Genomic DNA, 17,454 nt, shown 5'->3' with positions numbered 1-17,454 from the left:
TGCCCCGAGAAGGCCGGGATGTCGGGCCCCGGGAGGACCGCGGCCCCGCTGCCTCGGCCTGCACCCGTGTCTCTGTCGCAGTGGAAAGCAAGGAATTTAACCCCGTGCTAAATAAAATGCTTCATTGTGCTGATGCTTTTAGCCGTCCTCCTTACTAAGCATATTTTATTGGCGTGTACTGTTCACACCAAGTGCTGCTGAAGAGATACTGAGAATTTAGGAGCAAATCTGTTCTTTCTGCTTTCCATTTGAACGCAGCAGAGTACAAGCTGTGCCTTTCGGGCACTGAGGTGTCCCCTATGGCAGCCCCGAAGGAGCAGTGTATGTGTGCAGGCTGCTGCGCTTGGTGGGTCTCAGGAAAGGGGAGAGGTTTGGCCTTTCCAAGTGCATCCCGTGTATCACCTGGAAAGAGGTGGTATCCGGAGCAGACCGTACTATTCTAAAGAAGACAGAAAACCTAAGAGGTCAACATACAAAGTTAGGGGTTGTACTTCCATGTTTCACAACAGAGAAATTTGTGTTTCCCAAATTTTTACTGTGGACTGGTATTTAAGCCTAAACTTTCCTCACTGATTGCCAGAAATGAAAACAGAACCAAACTCGCAGTAGGCATTAAGCAAATCCTGCTATGATCCCAGCTCCAACCAGTCTAAACTGCAGGGTTTGGGGATTTTATCCTGCAGGGTTGTAAATGCAGGAAATTCTTTCCTGAGACTTCCCTGGACCATACTCAGCATTTCCTCTGAGGAAGACACAGTGTCACTGTGGGATCTGTCCACTAAGGATGAAACATTTCTGCTGTCTATAGTCTTTACTTAGCTGATTATTTTTGCCTGTGATCTGCCCTGCTGCTAGGAGCAAAACAGCATGAACTCAAAAGATCACTCCATGCCCCAGCCTCTGGAGACAGTTCCCAGCTGAATGATGGGTTGGTTTCCATGCACTTTTTGGTGAAATCCCCCAGGGCCTTGAAATTATGGAGCAAGGCAATTAGCATTGCACAGTTTATTCCAAATGATAGCATAGGCTGTAAAACCAAAAAAGAACTGCAGAGAGGATCAGGAGAAATGTCTCTGCTGGCTGAGAGGCCAGAGTCCAAAATAGACATAGTGAAGGACCTGAATTTCTGAGCCAAAAAATCATTAGCAAGGTCCTCAGGAAAAGCAAGTAAAATTAGTATCTCATTACTGGTTTATTTTTTTCTTTTGAAGTCATAGTTTCTGTTTCTTTCCCTGAAACTCACCAGGCTAGACATTTGAAAAATGAACATAGCTGATATTTCTAATGTCCTGATCCCAGGAGAATTTAAGAAAATCAGTAAATACTTTATCCACTGAAGTGTTACCAGTACTTTCCATCTCTTCCCTCCTCACTTATAAATCTGAGTAATTTAGTCAAAGACATACCTCATTTGAAGTTATTTGAGCCAATCTAAACTGTAAGAGAAGCATGAAGTTTACAAAGAGGACTGGAGCACAGAGATCACCAGTGTCTCTGGTTTTCTATTGAGAGACTATAATTGGGCATGTCCCTGCTTTCTTTTGTCTTGCTGCTAAGTCTCTGGAAAAACTTTTATGCATCTTGGGAGGGTAGAGACACAGAGAGATCCATGGCATGCCATGGGATCTTTGTAAGCAAGGAGAGACATGATTACAGGTTTATTTAGAGACATACATGTGTACCAATTTCCTGTGTGGAAAGAAAAGGTTCTGACACAAAAAATGTGCAATCTTTTATTTTACACTGAGTTGGTCTGAGAGCAGAGTAGCAGCTTCTCCCATATCTGCAATGAAGAAAATAGAAAATCCCCTGTACTGGCCATACTGGTGGGAGGGGAGCTACAGGAGCACACTATGGAATCTCCCTGCAAAGGCAGCCCATTCCCAGAGCTAGCATTTGTTCCCTAGTGAAAAATAAATTCTGCATGCAGCTTTGGTTTTAATTTTTTGTTCTCCAGGGTTAGATTTCTGCATTGGCAACAGGTGACAGCTTGTGAGGCTCTCCAGACACCTTATTTATATCTGGATGAAAAGCTATGGAAATAAGAATGGTTCCCAAATGCACTTCCAAGCTTAAATCTTGCTAATGGTTTTGATATCAGGGCTGGGAGAGGGTGACTGCAGTGACTCAGGATTGAATCTCATTGGCTGGTTTTTGTGTCCTGGGCACAGACTGGGGGGCAAAGTCCTTATTGGTTTTAAGAGAGAAGCCTTTCCCCATGCCAGCTGAGTTAAAAGGGAAAACACAGAGGTTGTTTTTAGTTCGTGGAGGCAGCTGCACACACTTACCATGGCATCTGAAAAGGTGAGAGTTTGGACAGGGTGGAAGCATCTGGGAAGGCTGCCTTAGTGTTATAGTTCAGGTAGAGATGAATTGTCTGTTTTCATGGCTTTAATCTCAAACAACAGAAGCTCTTATTGTTTGGAAAGAAATCTGTCTTTTCCCTGCATGGCTGGAAAAGCTATTTCATACCATGCAAATACCCAGGTGCTTGGCATAATCAGTACAGAAATTGTTTCAGAAATCTAAGATGGGATAGAAGTTAGCAATATTGAATAGGGACAAAGAGGGAAGCTTTATAGGGAATAATTTCAAGGTCATTTGTGCATTGCTGGAAACATCAGGTGCAACTGGATAATGAGAAGGCTGTTATGAGAGACAGTGATGCTACCTGTATGCCCAGATCAGGAACAGTTACTTTCAGAAAGAAGCCCTCTCCTCCAAACATTGCTCTCTCCTGTCTTACAGTTCCTGAAATGCCTTCTGCTCATTCTTTTCCTTACATTCAATACTCTGCTGCTCCCAGCATATAACCTTTTATCTTTCTCTCCCCAGCCAATACTTTACAGCTATTTCCGAAGTTCCTGTTCTTGGAGAGTGCGAATTGGTAAGATTCAGTGTTCATCTCTCTTTTTTTGTCTCAGTATTGCAGCATCCTCCCCTTCACTAACCCAATTAATCAATCACTTATTAACAGAGAGGTCAGCAAGCATGAGCCTGGAACAGTGAGGCATCTCCCCATGGGGAGGGAGGGGAAGACAGCATCTTACCTGGAGCAGGTGGAATAGAGGGGAACAGATAAGAGGGCTTCATGATACTACCTCAGACTCTGGCCTGCCCAGGTCACGAGAGCGAAGCAAAGCTGGGAATGGTCACTACTTGTACTGAGACAGAAAGATTTTAAAGGTGAACACATGGTCCTGCCCTCTGTAAGCTGAATCAGAAAGAGCTGTGCTGCAAAGAGTTGAAAAGCTTGTTATGAAAAATGCAGTGGTTTTACCAGGACTGGTCTTTAGTACTTTGGTCCTTCATTTGCCAGAGCACTGTCTTCTCAGTGGACTCAGGCCACCCTCCTTGAGGGATAGGGTAGTTTTTCCAAATGTAGATGCTAACATTTTCCTGAGCCCATTACCAGTGAAGCTGGTCCCAGTGTAGCTGTCTGAAGCTGTACACTCTGCTCTCCCTAGCACTGGCTCTGAAAGGAATTTCCTATGACCTGGTCCCAGTGAACCTCATTAAGGATGGAGGACAGCAGGTAAGGATAAAAATACCACTGCTCTCTCCAGGGTATTGAACTTGGGCATTATCAGGAGACTTGAGATTAGCACTAGAAAGTTCTCAAGCAAAGTTACTGAATTCCTCACGACTTCTTTGTAATTAACAGTTGCTTTCAGCCAGTATTCCCTGGCATGTGAGACAGGAGGAGAATGTGACTGCAGGAGACTAGAGGCTTTTTCCTCTCTCAAACATTTGTGACTGAATCCATTAGGCTGAAGATCTTTTGCTTACCATGATACAACTGAATATATCTGGAGCACAGACTTCAGAGAAGCTGCCCACACTTTAAACAGACTCAGCCTCATTCAATTAGTAACAGAAAATGCATGGAGGCGGGGATGGGGGGTGTCCAAAAGATGCTAAATTATATTGCAGGGGGCTGCAAAGGGCCTGCAAAAGGAAGAGGTGGGTTGCCAAAAGAGATCTTCACTGAGGCCTTACTTGGGGGTCCATAGGAGGGAGTTGTGCACCTTGTGGTACCACTGGCTCAATGGGCTGGTATGGGCTAAGGCAGAGTTGGACAACTGGGACAGTAATGGTGGCACTGATGCAGTACCACTGGGCATTGCAGTGGTGCTTTATCAAGAGATAAGGCAGTCTGGGCCAGGATGCAGTGATCCCTGAGCCCCAGTGAGAGCTTAGTAGGCTAATAGTACAGTATAATTTACTGCAAAAATTAGTATTAAGGTAGAGAAAAAAAAAGAGGAAGGAAAACAAATTTGGTAACTGGGTTCTGGGAGGAGAAAGGAAGAAGAATTTCTTATTGCTGTAGAGTAATCTCAGGTTTGTTTCCACAGTTTTCTGCTGAATTCAAGGCACTGAATCCAATGCAGCAAGTCCCAGCCTTGAAAATTGATGGCATCACCCTTTCTCAGTCGGTGAGTTATGAGCCCTTAATCCCTCTTAATCTTTCACTCCAGCCTGCTGCCCAGTCTGTATGGGATGGCTTTGTCCCATCTTTTTCCCCAGAGCTCTCACCTATTGGAAAAGAGGTGGCATTTATGTCCCACTTGGGAACAGAAATAGCACATATTCCCTGATGGGAAACTGCTGTCAAGGATTTAAGTTCAATTCTGCTTTGGTTCATAACTCCACCTTTCACTAAGCAGTTTGTAGTCTGACTTCAGTGGCTGCTCCATTGAAGTTACAGCTGGACCAAATGGCAAGGTCACAGGCAGATGTCAGAGGGGTTATTCTGTTCTTTGGGTTGGTAACAAACTGCATTCAAAAACTTGTATTCTCTTGGATCAGCTCCCCTTTCCCAGGTGCCCAGGATGTGAAGTTTTCCTTGGCTCTACAATAACCTCCCATTATCTCTTTGTTCATTACAGCTAGCCATAATTAATTACCTAGAAGAGACACATCCTAACCCCAGGCTCCTGCCCCAAGATCCAAAGAAGAGAGCCCAAGTCAGAATGATCGCTGATCACATTGCCTCTGGCATTCAGCCACTCCAGGTAATGCTGTGTCAGATCCGTGCAAATGAGAAAATCTGAAAGGATTTCTGTCTCTGAAATTCTCAGTCTCCTTAAATTGTTGCCAGCCAACCAGGTGGCAGAATTTCAGACTGGTGTGCTAGCAGATAAAATCTGCTTAACCTCTGCCTGATTTAGATACCGATGGCACCAATACTGTATTTCCAACACAGCAAATTCTATAGCATCCCAGGGTTCTTTCCAGAAAGAGCTGAATCCATATGGTTTTACTGCTGAGTCTAGGATGTTTTAGGAAGAAGAGAATTGAGCAGCTGAAAGGGAAGAGGCAAAGGGATACCCTGGCAACCGTTACAGAAGGGTAGTGCCAAGAGAAGGATACAGCAGGGTGCATGATTTGGTGCAGGTGAGGTCAGGGCTGACCCAACCAAGTGAACTCAGGCCAGGGGTCCAGCCTTGGCAACTCCTCATCTCCCCTTTCCTCCACTGGATGACAGAGTGGGTAAGATCCAGCCAGCAGTAGTTATCTAACCTAGAGATTGCTTTGCCTTCACAGAACCTGGGTGTCCTGAAACAAATGGGGGAGAAAAAAATGGAATGGGCTCAGAACTGTATCATGTCTGGCTTTCAAGGTACATCCCGCATCCAAAATGATCAGTACTTTGGCTGATCTTACAAAATGCTGCACCACTGGCATTCTACTTGCCTTTTTCAAGTAGAACCACAGATATTCCTAGGCTGGTGTGCTGGGGTCCTGCCTTGCTGGCAAAGAGAGTGCTCTTCCTGCCCAGAGTCTCTTGTCCAGGACTGGTAGCTCCCCAGGATCTCAGAGCAAAGATAGGCACAGAACACTTCCACTGTTGCACATGGAAGAGGGGAAGCAGCCTGGTGCCATCCTGCACATTGCAGCAGTTGATTCATTCTGAAGCACCAGGGCTCACAGCACTTCTAAAGTTCTTCATGTATATAGATAGGCTTTTGTAATTGGACACCTAATAGCAAACTCCCACAGAGTCTAGCAAGTAGCAGAGTATTTCTTTGCCTTTTTGAGAGAAATAAAGTGCTTTTGGTTCTCTCAAAATCCTTTCCCCCATGTGCCACAATGACAGGCCCGTCTTCACTTCCTGACAGACACAAACTGACTGAACCTTTGCATTTTTCCCCTCCCCAATCACGTATTTCTACATTACCCTCATAGTATTTCAAGTGCATTGTCTAAAGCAGCTGAAATCACCCTGGGTACAAAAAGACTGAAGGACCCTAAAGACTTCTATAACTATAGTAAGATTTCTGTTCCTTCCAGTTTCTGTCCCAGAATGCTCCTTTTTCATACTCTGCTCAGGGTTAAGATGCCCTTGTACCTAATTCCCAGTCTAGAAAGTGTTTGGTGTCCCTTTCAATTGACTCTCCAATGTCTCATTCCAGTGTACCACCTCTCTTGACAGCACTGGAGCAGATTCTGCAGCACACTGCTGGCCGCTACTGTGTGGGGGATGAAGTAAGTACCCAAGAGAGCCCTGTGTGCTATTGCAAGACTGAAAAGCCCAGTATCTTCCCCTAAAAGAGGAAAGAAAATTAGTTGAGGAGACAAGAGCACAACCCCATCCAGTGCCTAGAATTACATGCAGTGCCTTCACCATAACAAAGAACAGCTGCATGGATCCTACTTAGGCCATTACTGATTGGCAGAGAGTTATGGAGATGTTTACTTGTCCCTGCCTATAACCTGCTGGTGGCCAGATTCTGCAGCTAGGATCTGGCTGGTACTAGAGGATATGGAAAAAGATGATATATCATTTCATCTTTATGGGATTTGGACTTCAACATGTCCTGGCATACAGGCAAAGGTTGGCTCAAGAAACATGGGTTCAGTTCTTAGCTCTGTTCTATGGAACATTTAACCAACTTGTATTTTTCTGCTCTGATCATCCAGTTTTAACATGGACAGATTTCACAGAGCTCACATAAAAGCTGTTCTGACCCTTACCAAACTAGAGGCAGCTCTGGCCTTTTCCATTTATTAGTTCTGCTGCCAGGCAAAAGATCTTCCCTATAAAAGCCTTGGAAAAAAGGAAGGCTCCTGCATTATTCTGGGATGCAGAGGATCGTCTAGGAGCAGCCTTACGGAGCCCTTGGTAGGCAAAAGCTACTTATAAGATCTAATGTTGGAGGATAACATGTGCTTTGAGAGACATCCAGGGCTTTGTGACCTGGGGAGCAGGGTGGGAGCTGCTGCCTCTGCCTGTGCAGACAGGCAGCCAGCAGCTCTGTCATTAAGTCTTCTTTTCAGATTGCAAATCTCTGAGCCTGTGTACAGAGGCCCTATCACATATCAATGTCTTGACATTGGCAGGACCTGCTTGATACTCCTGCAGTGCAAACAAGCAAAATTTATTTAACTTTTTCCAGCCATGCAAGCACCCCTCTCCCTCCATCCCCTCCATCTGCAGCTTGCCAGCAGATGTGTTTGCTTAGAGGCAGGTGCCATAGAAGCACAGTGTTTTTGAGGTCATAATGATCAGCTGGTAAATATAAAGTTCCCTAAAAGCTTATGGTTTCTCCTAGTAACTGCAATTAAATTCTTTTTCTTGTACTGTTGCTGTAATATTAATGCTGAATTAAATAATTAGATCATCATGACAACTCCTCTGTACTGGCTGTTAAAATAATTTCTGTCCTGGTCTTAAAGTCCGCCACCATTGGGAAGTGAGAGGGGACAGGCTCTGAGTTATTCTAACCTCTTCTCTCTGCTATATTTGCAGGTTTCCATGGCTGATCTGTGTTTAGTGCCTCAAGTTGCCAATGCTGAAAGGTAATTAAGGCTAAGTTTGAGATATTCTTCAACACGCCTACTTAGGCTGGGCTGTCAGAGCTTACCTTCTGTTGCTCCTTATGCCTGTTAGAAAGTATCTCTCCTGCCTGCCCTATCCACTTATGTTTCTTCTCTCCATGAATTTTCCTACTTCATAAATACTGTCTCTTTTGGAAGTAATGAATTGTGGTCTCCTCTTAGAGGCCTCTGGGGAAACCTGATCTATGACCTTAGAAAAGCTGAGGTTGCCCACACTCTGTGTTCTCTGTCCCTATTTGCTTTGTTCTTACACTGCACACAGGAGGAAAAGATTAATCAGACTTTATTTAAAGGCTTAAACCCATACAAGTAGTGGCTTCATGATTCCAGGAAAAGCAGCGTCTTCCTACCTTGTGCTGCACATTACATAAAAATCTGGTGAAAATCACACAATCACAGAATCATTGGGGTTGGAAGGGAATTCTGGAGGTCATCCAGTCCAATTTCCCTGCTAGAGGAAGTGGCACAGGATTGCATCCAGCTTGGTTTTGAGTATCTCTAGAGAAGGAGACTTTACAACCTCTCCAGGCACTGATTAATCTCTCTAGCATTTGTTTGTAAACCTACAGAGATGAACCTTTTCTGTTAGTGTAAGTGCCTGTGAGATTCTCCCATACGAGGCAGGCCTATCACACTGCTCTGGACTTCTGCTCACTGCTGCACTGCCTCTCCAACTCATAGTACTTTGCAAATTATTTTCCTTTTACAGATTCAAAGTGGACATGGGTCCATATCCCACAATAACCAGAATAAATAAAGCTCTCTTGGAGTTAGAGGCCTTCAAAATAAGCCACCCTTCCCGGCAGCCAGATACTCCTGCAGAGCTGCGAGCTTGAAGCCTTTCTACTCCTTAAATCTAGAAAGCTGCCATGATAAAGAAGACAACACCTACAGGCTGAGTAGGACTTCAGTGCTAGTAGGATACCCCAGTACTATTGTTTCCCTTTCATCTGGGTGGGAAGGACAGAGGACCTGGAAATAGTGTGGATGACTTACAGGAGCTATGCCTGTGCTGGAATACCTGCAGCTACTAGTTTCGTCTATGTCTATCTCCATGAAGCAGATTAAAGCAGAAGTATCCATAATGATCAGAAGTTCCCTCTGTATGGCTTTGGGTTGGGGAATGCGGCCACAAACAACTGTGAGGCATTGAGTCAATTCTGTATTCCCCACAGGGGCTACTTCTTTCTACCGCCTACAGAAAGAGCATCAAGGAATCAGTGTACACAGTGTGCTTATCCTTGGAGCTGCCTCAGAGCCACAGCAGTCATCAGCTCCATGGATATAAACAATCAGATCTAGTCTCTCATGGAAGATAACCCCTGTTGGGGTCTTGAAAGAACCAAGTTAGCAGCTCTGTCACCCATTGCAATAAGAGCAGTCACATGGAATTTATAAAAGGTCTGCCTAGAGCAAAGCTAGGTGATGGTGCCTTAGACAGCAAGGCACAACCAGCTCTCTCCCCTACAATGAAAATTATGTTCTCTTCTTTTTCTCATCATCAGATACTGCTCTAGGTGGTTTCCTAGCCTTCAGCTGCAGACTGTTGCCCAAGGAAATCCCATCCCAGATTCCCTCCAAACCAGAATCATGCCTGCACTTTTACTGTAAAATAGCAGCAGTAAATACCATTCCACTCATCCCAAATGAAACCAAACACCTACGTCACCTACAAAGCTGAAAGCACCCTGGGAATTCCAGCTAAAAACCTGTAGGGCAAGAAAGGAACCCATAACCTTTATCTGTGTTCTTGTGCAGAGTCAGCTCAGATCCCACTGAATGTTTTGGCACGGGAGCTCAGATACTGTATATCAGGTACCCTAGGAAAACAATACCCATGGCCTTCAGACTTCACAAACCCACAATCTCTTGTACCAAGGTGCCATTCACTTACATACAGATACCTGGACTGCCAAGTTGCTTGGACTCATTTATTGCCATCCATATCTGTATCTAGGCTGGTGAAGAGCCTTGCTGCTCAGGCTCATTCTGAGAATCAAAATAATCTGAAGTTATCCTAGGTCCAGCTGGATCTTGAGGGTGCTGTTATAAAAGGTACCAGCACAGTTGGAGCCCCCAAAGACCAACACTGTGTGCAGCTTCTGCTCCTCTTTGTTCTCCTTGTCCATATCTATCAAGTGGGCAGGAGTCAGGTCAAGCAATGTGTGGCCAGCTCGGGGAACAGAGCAGAGGTCGTGGTGGATCACTGTGCTCCATGAAAGAGTATCTGAAGAGGAAAGGGGATATCAATACTGACAAGCCCATTCCTAGTGCAAGGGACAAGACAAATGGACTAGACTTGGTGTTCAGAAACACTCCTGCAGCCTCAGAGTCACCTTCAGCTATCAAAACAGGGCAGGAAAGTCACTCACCTAGGTGGAAGACAAAGGCATCATGCAAGGCTCCTCTGGCATTGCAGCCTCCACTGATCAGAACCTTCTGGTCCGACACAGCCAGAGCTGCATGAAAGCTGTGACCAAAGCAAAGTCAAAAGGTGACTACAACAAAATCTGCTGGGATGGCCTCTGTCAGCAATGGGCAGGGATTAGCAGACTTCATCAGGAGGTTGGGGGCTTAAGCTGCAGGAAGAAAGTTGACTTCTGCTTCTCTCTGCCCTGACTTGCAGAATAACCCTAAAAGAGATGTTTGCCTCTGCAAGTCAGGCCACAATCAGACCTGAATAGCAATTCATTATCTCAGAAGGAGCTATCAAAACTCCTATGCTTTGCTCTGTGGGGTGAGATAGTAGGGTAGCTGGGCTCTGCACTGATTTAGGTCATTGTTCTAGTGAGCAATTCTGTCCCTGTAGGAACAGCATAGTCCTGGTACAGGAGTTTCTTCCTCTGTGTGGCACAGTACCTCTCCAGGCACTGTGAAGACCAAACAGCAGGCCATACAGTTTAGTGGCACACCACAGAAAACTGACCCTAGCCTGAAAGACAGATTTCCAGGGAGACTAAGGAATATCCCCCTACACCATACAGGCACCAACAAGGACAGCACAGGAACTCCTGACCCCACAGTGGAGAGAAGATCCACTGTATTTTGACTAGTGGAACAGATATATGCAGCTGGGTCTGATCACAAGCACTGTTTAAACCTGGCTTCAAAGAGAAATGACAGAAGATAGCTCCTGGGTCTGCAATAGAATCTTACCTACGTGCAGAAGGCTGTCCTGCCAGGAGGGGGACTGATGTGTACTCCATGAAACCTGACAGAGAAAAGGCAGGTGAAATGTCCAAAAACCTCAGCCTCATAACTAGACAAAAACTTAGATATTCTGCCACATCAACAATGCCTCTGCCTTCTCTGTTATCCAGCTTCTTCCAAAAAAGCCATTGTTTTTTCTTCATTCCCTCCCTTATTGCCCCAGAAAGGTTGGTTTTTTTTTTTTTTTAACCCATAGTTTTTCATCTCCATTGCCTAGTCAGGAGTTTGTATAATGCTATTGCTATTTTCCTATTGAGGACACCTCACTCCCAAGTCCCTGTCTTGAAAAACAACTTCCCAAGGCACAGACTTTCTTACCCAGATCCAGAATGTGCATGTCACTGAGGTAGACAGAAGTTCTCTGACCCCCAAAAAACACCAGCTTGTTTTTCAATAGAGTAGCTGAGTGCCTGGGCAGAGAGCAAGCAAATTAATAAAACATCTTCAGCAAGTTCCCAAAACTTCCATTTTAGCCTTGGCCTCTTCTACTGGGCTGCCATAGCTTCAGTCTACACCTGGGACAAAATCCCATCAGGATTCACCACAGGAGGTACTGAAAATCCCATTGCTCTAAACACAGCCCTGCCTTAAAGAATACATGGTGGAGACCAATCACCTAATATTTAAGAAATCACACTGGTGTGGGAGGGAAGATAAGCAGAGGTTTCCTGCACTATTTTGGATAGCTGGAATTAAAAGCACTCTCACCCAAGCCTAGGCAGAGGCTTCTCCCCTTCTGAAATGGGCTGATACCAAATTTCATGCTCTGGATTGAAGACATAGAGCATATTGCTGCAGGGTGCAACTGCCAGCGATGCCTTTCTGGGGAAAGTTCCTCCAAAAACAAAGAGCTCCTTGTTGTAGATAGTTGCACTGTGGTAGGTGAGCACTGGTATCCTCCCTTTAGCCTAGAAAGATTTCAATATGTATTTGTTACAAGAAGTGCATTATTTGCTGCGTGACCCATAGGAAAGGGGCTCACATCATGCAATGAGTTTGACAAGTCTCAATTTTCACTTTATTGCCTCCCCTGCCAGATCTTTGCTGCACAGGCAGACAGTACATTCTTTGCATGCTCTACACCACCAGAATGCTCTGATAAGAAAAGGAAGTCAGCCTCCCACACCTTCCTCAGAAGATGGCAGGGAACAGAAAGATCTCATCCAGGCTTACTCAGTAAAAGCCATTTTGTGCTTTACCAGGAAAGAGACAGATAGTCCCATGCTGACAAGGGCTCAGAATTCTGCTGTACTCAGGGCAGTTCCTGATTTGAGAAGACTGGCTCTTCACCTCAGCATCTGGTGCTGCCCTCAATGGTACCATATAGAACAAGAGGCTATTTCCCTCCACTGCTTGTACAATACCTCCCACCACTGAGCTTGGTCAGGCACAGCCCTCTGCAGCAACCATTTTTCCCCAATGCTTCATTCATTGTAGGCACAGCTCCTGGTTTCTGTTCAGCATGTGGCTTTTCAACACAGCCTCCTAATACCTGTCAAACCCAACTGTGCATCTCAGACAACCTACACCAACAGTGGACCAAGACTACTGGACTAAGGACATGTGCACATGGACTGCCACATTCAGGCAGAACCTGCCACTCCTCCTGCACTTTTGTCTTGGAAGAGATGCAGTACTCACAGCCACAAAGAGCCATTTCCAGGTGACAGTGTCCAGAATGTACATGCTGCTGTAGTCTTTGTCCTCCCTTATGCCCCCAAAGATGTAGATCCGCTTGGTGTCAGGGTCGTAGGTGGCTGTGTGACCATGCAAGCACAATGGCATGGCATCTTGTAGCTGGAGACCCATGGGAAGCCATAAATCACTGTCTGTGGGAGCAACAGCAGACACATGGTGTGGGAGTTCAAAAATGCTCCTGATTGCTCTAGATTTAAAGAATATACAATAAAATCTTTACACAAAATCTTGCTCCCTTTGTCTCCTCCTCTCCTTTGATTCAGGGCTAGAGGGAACTCATACAGAATGGTATCTGTAAGGAATGATGGGGAATAGCAAGGTGAAAGAGACCAGTGAGGTGCAGAAAGACACAAGGCACTGGAATTGTATCTCACACTTCCGAAACAGTCACCATACACAGACTGCAAACTGCACTTTTGCTTTTACCCCTTAAAATTCCATCTTTTTCCATAACTTGTACCTTAGCTCCTAGAGTGCTCTCAAGTATAATCCCAGAATCTCATAAGGCACTCTATGCTGTCAGCTCAGCCTGGTGACATGCCAGATGTGATGCCTTTGCTGTCCCCTCTATATGCACAGATGCCCTAGTATCCCCTCCCATCTGCATGAGCTATCCTTGAGTCCCACTGTCCCCATTGCTTTTCACAAAGTCTAAAGTCCCCTGAAGTCCCCACCAATTTCCAGCTTCCAGAAAGCATCCCTGCAGGACTGTTGATTGACACCTTCTCCACCAATAAGAACAGCTGTCCCCAGGTCACTGAGGCACATGGCATGGCACCACCGAGGGCTGGGACTGCCTGGGGAGGGAAGAGCACAGGCCTGTGAGCAGTCAGACAGGACACCCTCAGCTCCCTCCCTTCCCTGCTGAGGAGAACAAGCCACCTGAATGCTCACAGGGAGGAAATGGTAAGACAAGGGCCCCTGCTCCCTACCCTCTGCAGGGGAGAAAGACATGCCCCCCTAAGGAATATTTTCAATTGGCTTGGGGGAATAATTGCTGTACTTAGAGACACCTCAAGAGCAAGGAGTAGTTGGGTGTAGGATGCATTCAGGCTGCCACTTCAGACAGGCTTGGATGTCCCACATTTACTACCCCACATCCAGCAGTGGATATCTCAGTTGTGCTACCCACCCTGCACTACTACTCGTGAGGGAGGGATACCCAGGGACAGCTCATCAGTGCCTATGATAGAACAATCAGAAGCCTGGAGCTGCTTCCAGAGGTATTCCTTGTACTGCTCTGTTCCTCTTCCCTTCCCCTCCCAGGCCCCTGCAGTTGGCTGAGTAAGCTAAAAAAATACTTTTAAAATCAAAGTCTATTTCATATCTTACCTTTTTTCCTCAAAGAGCTATGTACCCAGAGGTGTGCCTGAGATTCAGAGGGGCTAAAGAAACATATTTGAGAGCCTGACAGTACTGGAAGCACTGATGGCAATTGCATGAAGAGGAACAGTATATACACATGACCTACTTGTTATTCTTGATCACTGGGGAGATACAGGATGAAGCATGGGAGGCCTCTGATGTTGAAGGGGAGAAATATCATCACTGAGTGACTGATAAGACAAACCAGGGTCTAGGAACCAAATCCTCACCTTGCAACTCCTTCACTGCCAGATCTGCAGAGGGAACACAGAGATGGCCCCATAAAGCAGCCAGCAGACTACTGTGAAAAGTGCTCAGCTCCACTGTGTAAGAGCCCTTTGACCTTCCTTCCCCCAACCTCCAGCACAAAGCTACCTCACTGCAACAAACAAGGTGCAAGACCAAGAATCACGAATTAAGTCTCATCAGAAGAAAATAGGTAAGAGCAGGGCACACTTTCTCTGACTGCCAAATACTGTCACCATTGCATTTTACCCCTCTGATAGAAGTTCATTTCCCCCCTTCTCATGCTGCCTGCAGCAGAAAAAACTTTATGATGAAGCTATATTTGCCTTTATGACAAGCAAGGCAAGTCCTAATAAGTAATTTCTTATGGGAACTACTAAGTTATTGCCAAACTTATAAACTTGGTCAAACTCTGGAGTTGACTTGGAATTCCCACTCCGGAAGTCCAAGTTTTTGTTTCCAAATCCCTTGGCAGTTACCTTCTCACTACTCAAAAGCCAGTACAATTATACTAATTACATATATATATATATTCCTTTTTGCATTCTCTATACTATAATAATAACCAGTATCTGCTATAGACCAGGTGGTATGATATTAGTAGAGGTACAAACAGACTAATGCAGGGGTTACAGAACATCACAGTAGGTAACTTTCTTGTGCCTCAATTTACTCTTGTAAAACAAGGTTAACAATATTTGCCTTAATTTATAAAACACTTCTTACTTTATCAACAGATAGCCATTATGTCACAGTAAAAAGTGGTGGCACTAAGATGTTCTATCCCATCTTCTATTTCTGGCCTTTTCCAAGCAGGCAAAAACTCATTGAGCAGCTAAATAAATAAAGTGCATTCTCAGTATTTCAAAGCCAAACATACAAGCCCATCATGCCTTGGAGGTACATAGAGAAATGGAATGGTAAGGTGCAGCCCAGCAGCATTGACAGATCATTCAGACAAGATCTGTAAAATAAAGTTGGAAGCCACCAGAGTTACCTTCTTCATCAAGATCTCTCTCAGATGCTGTGGGTTCAAATAAAACCTTTCTGGGCTTTTTGGAGTGGACTCTTGGTGGTGGTCCTTGGTCAGGATTCTTCTTCCAGGCCTCATTGGATTCCAGCTTTCCAGCTGGTGGCTTCAGAGCACAGGGTACCACCATGGTCCTCAGTGGTGGCCGGATGTCCTTCTTCACAGGCTTGGATGCCCTGGCAGCCACCTCTGAGCTCTGACTCTTAACCTGTGACATGAGCCCCAGCCAAATCAGCCCCAAAGAAAGATACCTGAGGCTACTGTGAATTGCATCTTACTGGGCCAGAGATGTGGTAACTGTTTTTAGGCTCATCTTCCCATTGAGCTTTAAGGGCCAACATGCCATCAGTATCAGATGCTGAGCAGTGCAGCTATCTGCTGCTCTGTGCTGCAGTCAGCTTTCAGACTGCTGGCTGCTGGGCACAGCTAAAACATGGAAGGGCAAAAAGCCTATCTGTACTAGGAATGAAGGGGCTGGTGGACCATCCCACCAAGGACTACTACATTCAACATTTAAAAAGGCATTTCAATGGAGAATATATCTTTCTTTAGCATAAGAGAAATTTTGGCTCCAGAACTTGCTTATCCGTATCTCCACCAAAAAAATGGCAGCAAATGTTTCAGCTAGACATCACCTGAATGGCTACTGGTGAGGGAGAAGATACTAAGAAAAAAGTGAAATAACAAGGTGACTCCAAAATACCCATACCTCAGTAGGATCCTCCAGGTCCTGGTCAAGGGTCCTATCATCTGCTGGGAGCACTGGTGACTGGCTGGTCTCTGGTACAAGGAAGGGATGGACAGGTGTACTGCTGGAGACACCTCGGAGCAGCTGCAGCAGAAACAGCAACAGAACCCTAAGTGTGTTATCCTCCATCCACAGAAAAGATGAGCAAAATCATGTCTTGCAAGGGACTGATTCCCTGCAATGAATAACCTGCCTTTCATCTCCCACACCAACAAAACAAGCAAGGAAAAGAAAAGCCAGGCACTGCAAGATGCTACATCCAGTGGCTTAATCTCAAGGTAAAACAACTATGTAAGTGCCAAAGACTCAAGAGAGAGTGGGACTGGAAGTGAACAGCTGTTGTCTGCCCATCTCCTGCCACACACAAGGTGCTCTGGCAAAACTGCGTTCAGAGGATAGGCCTGGAGCATCACACAGCTTTCAGGATCAGCACAGACATGCATTAACAGATCCATGTTTGTCAGCTCTACCCTGGAGTAGCAGAGAAGGAAAAGGAGAGCGAAAAAGGAGATTCTGGAGCTGAGAAGTGACATTTGGGACCCTGGACAGGAAGAGAGGACAGTGTCAATTCTTTTACCTGTCCATTGACAGTCAGAACAAGCCTCACAGGGTTGCTTTTGTCCATCTCTTTCAACGAGGCCATGAAAAGATCTGTTCTCCAGTCACCTTCCCACACCAGAGACCTGCACAAGGGACCATGGCTTTTCAGCCCACAAGTGACATTGATCAGGACAAAATTCCTGCTCCCATACTAGATGATAACAGCCCAAAGCCAAAAGAGATCCAACCCTGAAAGCAGCCAAAAGGAACCACCACTAGAGGGAAACACCATGGTGGAGGACCAGCAGGATTTGGGCAAGAGCAGCAGAACCAGGCAGCACCAGAGATGAGAAAGCTTTTCTAGGATGCCCCTCCTGACACCCCGGCAGCTCCTGCCGTGACCTGCGGGTGGGCTCCAGCGTGCCGACCCGCTGTGGGGCAATGCCTGGGGACACCAGCACATCCACGGCGATGCTCGTGTCCGCAGAGTAACAGCTCCAGTCGCCCAGCCCGAACACCACCAGCTGCTTTGGCAATGGCAGGGGCAGCCAAGCCTGGAAACCCATCTGGCTGGAATGGCTGCCAAGGGGAGGGAAGAAAAACGAGAGATAGTAATCGAGGAGTAAGATAAAATTAAAAAAAAACATATGAAAACGCCTGAAAACGCTTTTATGCCAGGGAAGGGTGAAAGGAGAGGACTTGTGTCATTTAAAGACGAAACCATGCAAGGATGCAGGGAAGGAGATAACCGGTGGGAAGGGAGAGCCGCCAGGGG

At 45.8% G+C, this 17,454-nt stretch overlaps 1 protein-coding gene across 1 annotated transcript; it reads left to right on the top strand.

Annotated features, from left to right (window-relative positions):
- The first annotated feature begins 2,289 nt into the window (after positions 1 to 2,289).
- GSTZ1 (glutathione S-transferase zeta 1) lies at positions 2,290 to 12,976 on the top strand. The gene is made up of 9 exons (XM_031064541.1): positions 2,290 to 2,304; positions 2,749 to 2,887; positions 3,468 to 3,535; positions 4,356 to 4,436; positions 4,890 to 5,015; positions 5,548 to 5,623; positions 6,437 to 6,489; positions 7,754 to 7,803; positions 8,552 to 12,976. The coding sequence occupies exons 1-9, from the start codon at positions 2,290 to 2,292 to the stop codon at positions 8,676 to 8,678; spliced, it is 735 nt and encodes a 244-aa protein (XP_030920401.1). The 3' UTR covers positions 8,679 to 12,976.
- Positions 12,977 to 17,454: the final 4,478 nt, after the last annotated feature.

The sequence above is a fragment of the Geospiza fortis genome, unplaced genomic scaffold, assembly GCF_000277835.1.
Source record: "Geospiza fortis unplaced genomic scaffold, GeoFor_1.0 scaffold54, whole genome shotgun sequence".
Lineage (NCBI taxonomy): Eukaryota > Metazoa > Chordata > Aves > Passeriformes > Thraupidae > Geospiza > Geospiza fortis.
The sequence above is the reverse complement of the archived record's forward strand: the minus strand, read 5'-3'. Positions and strand labels throughout refer to the sequence as shown.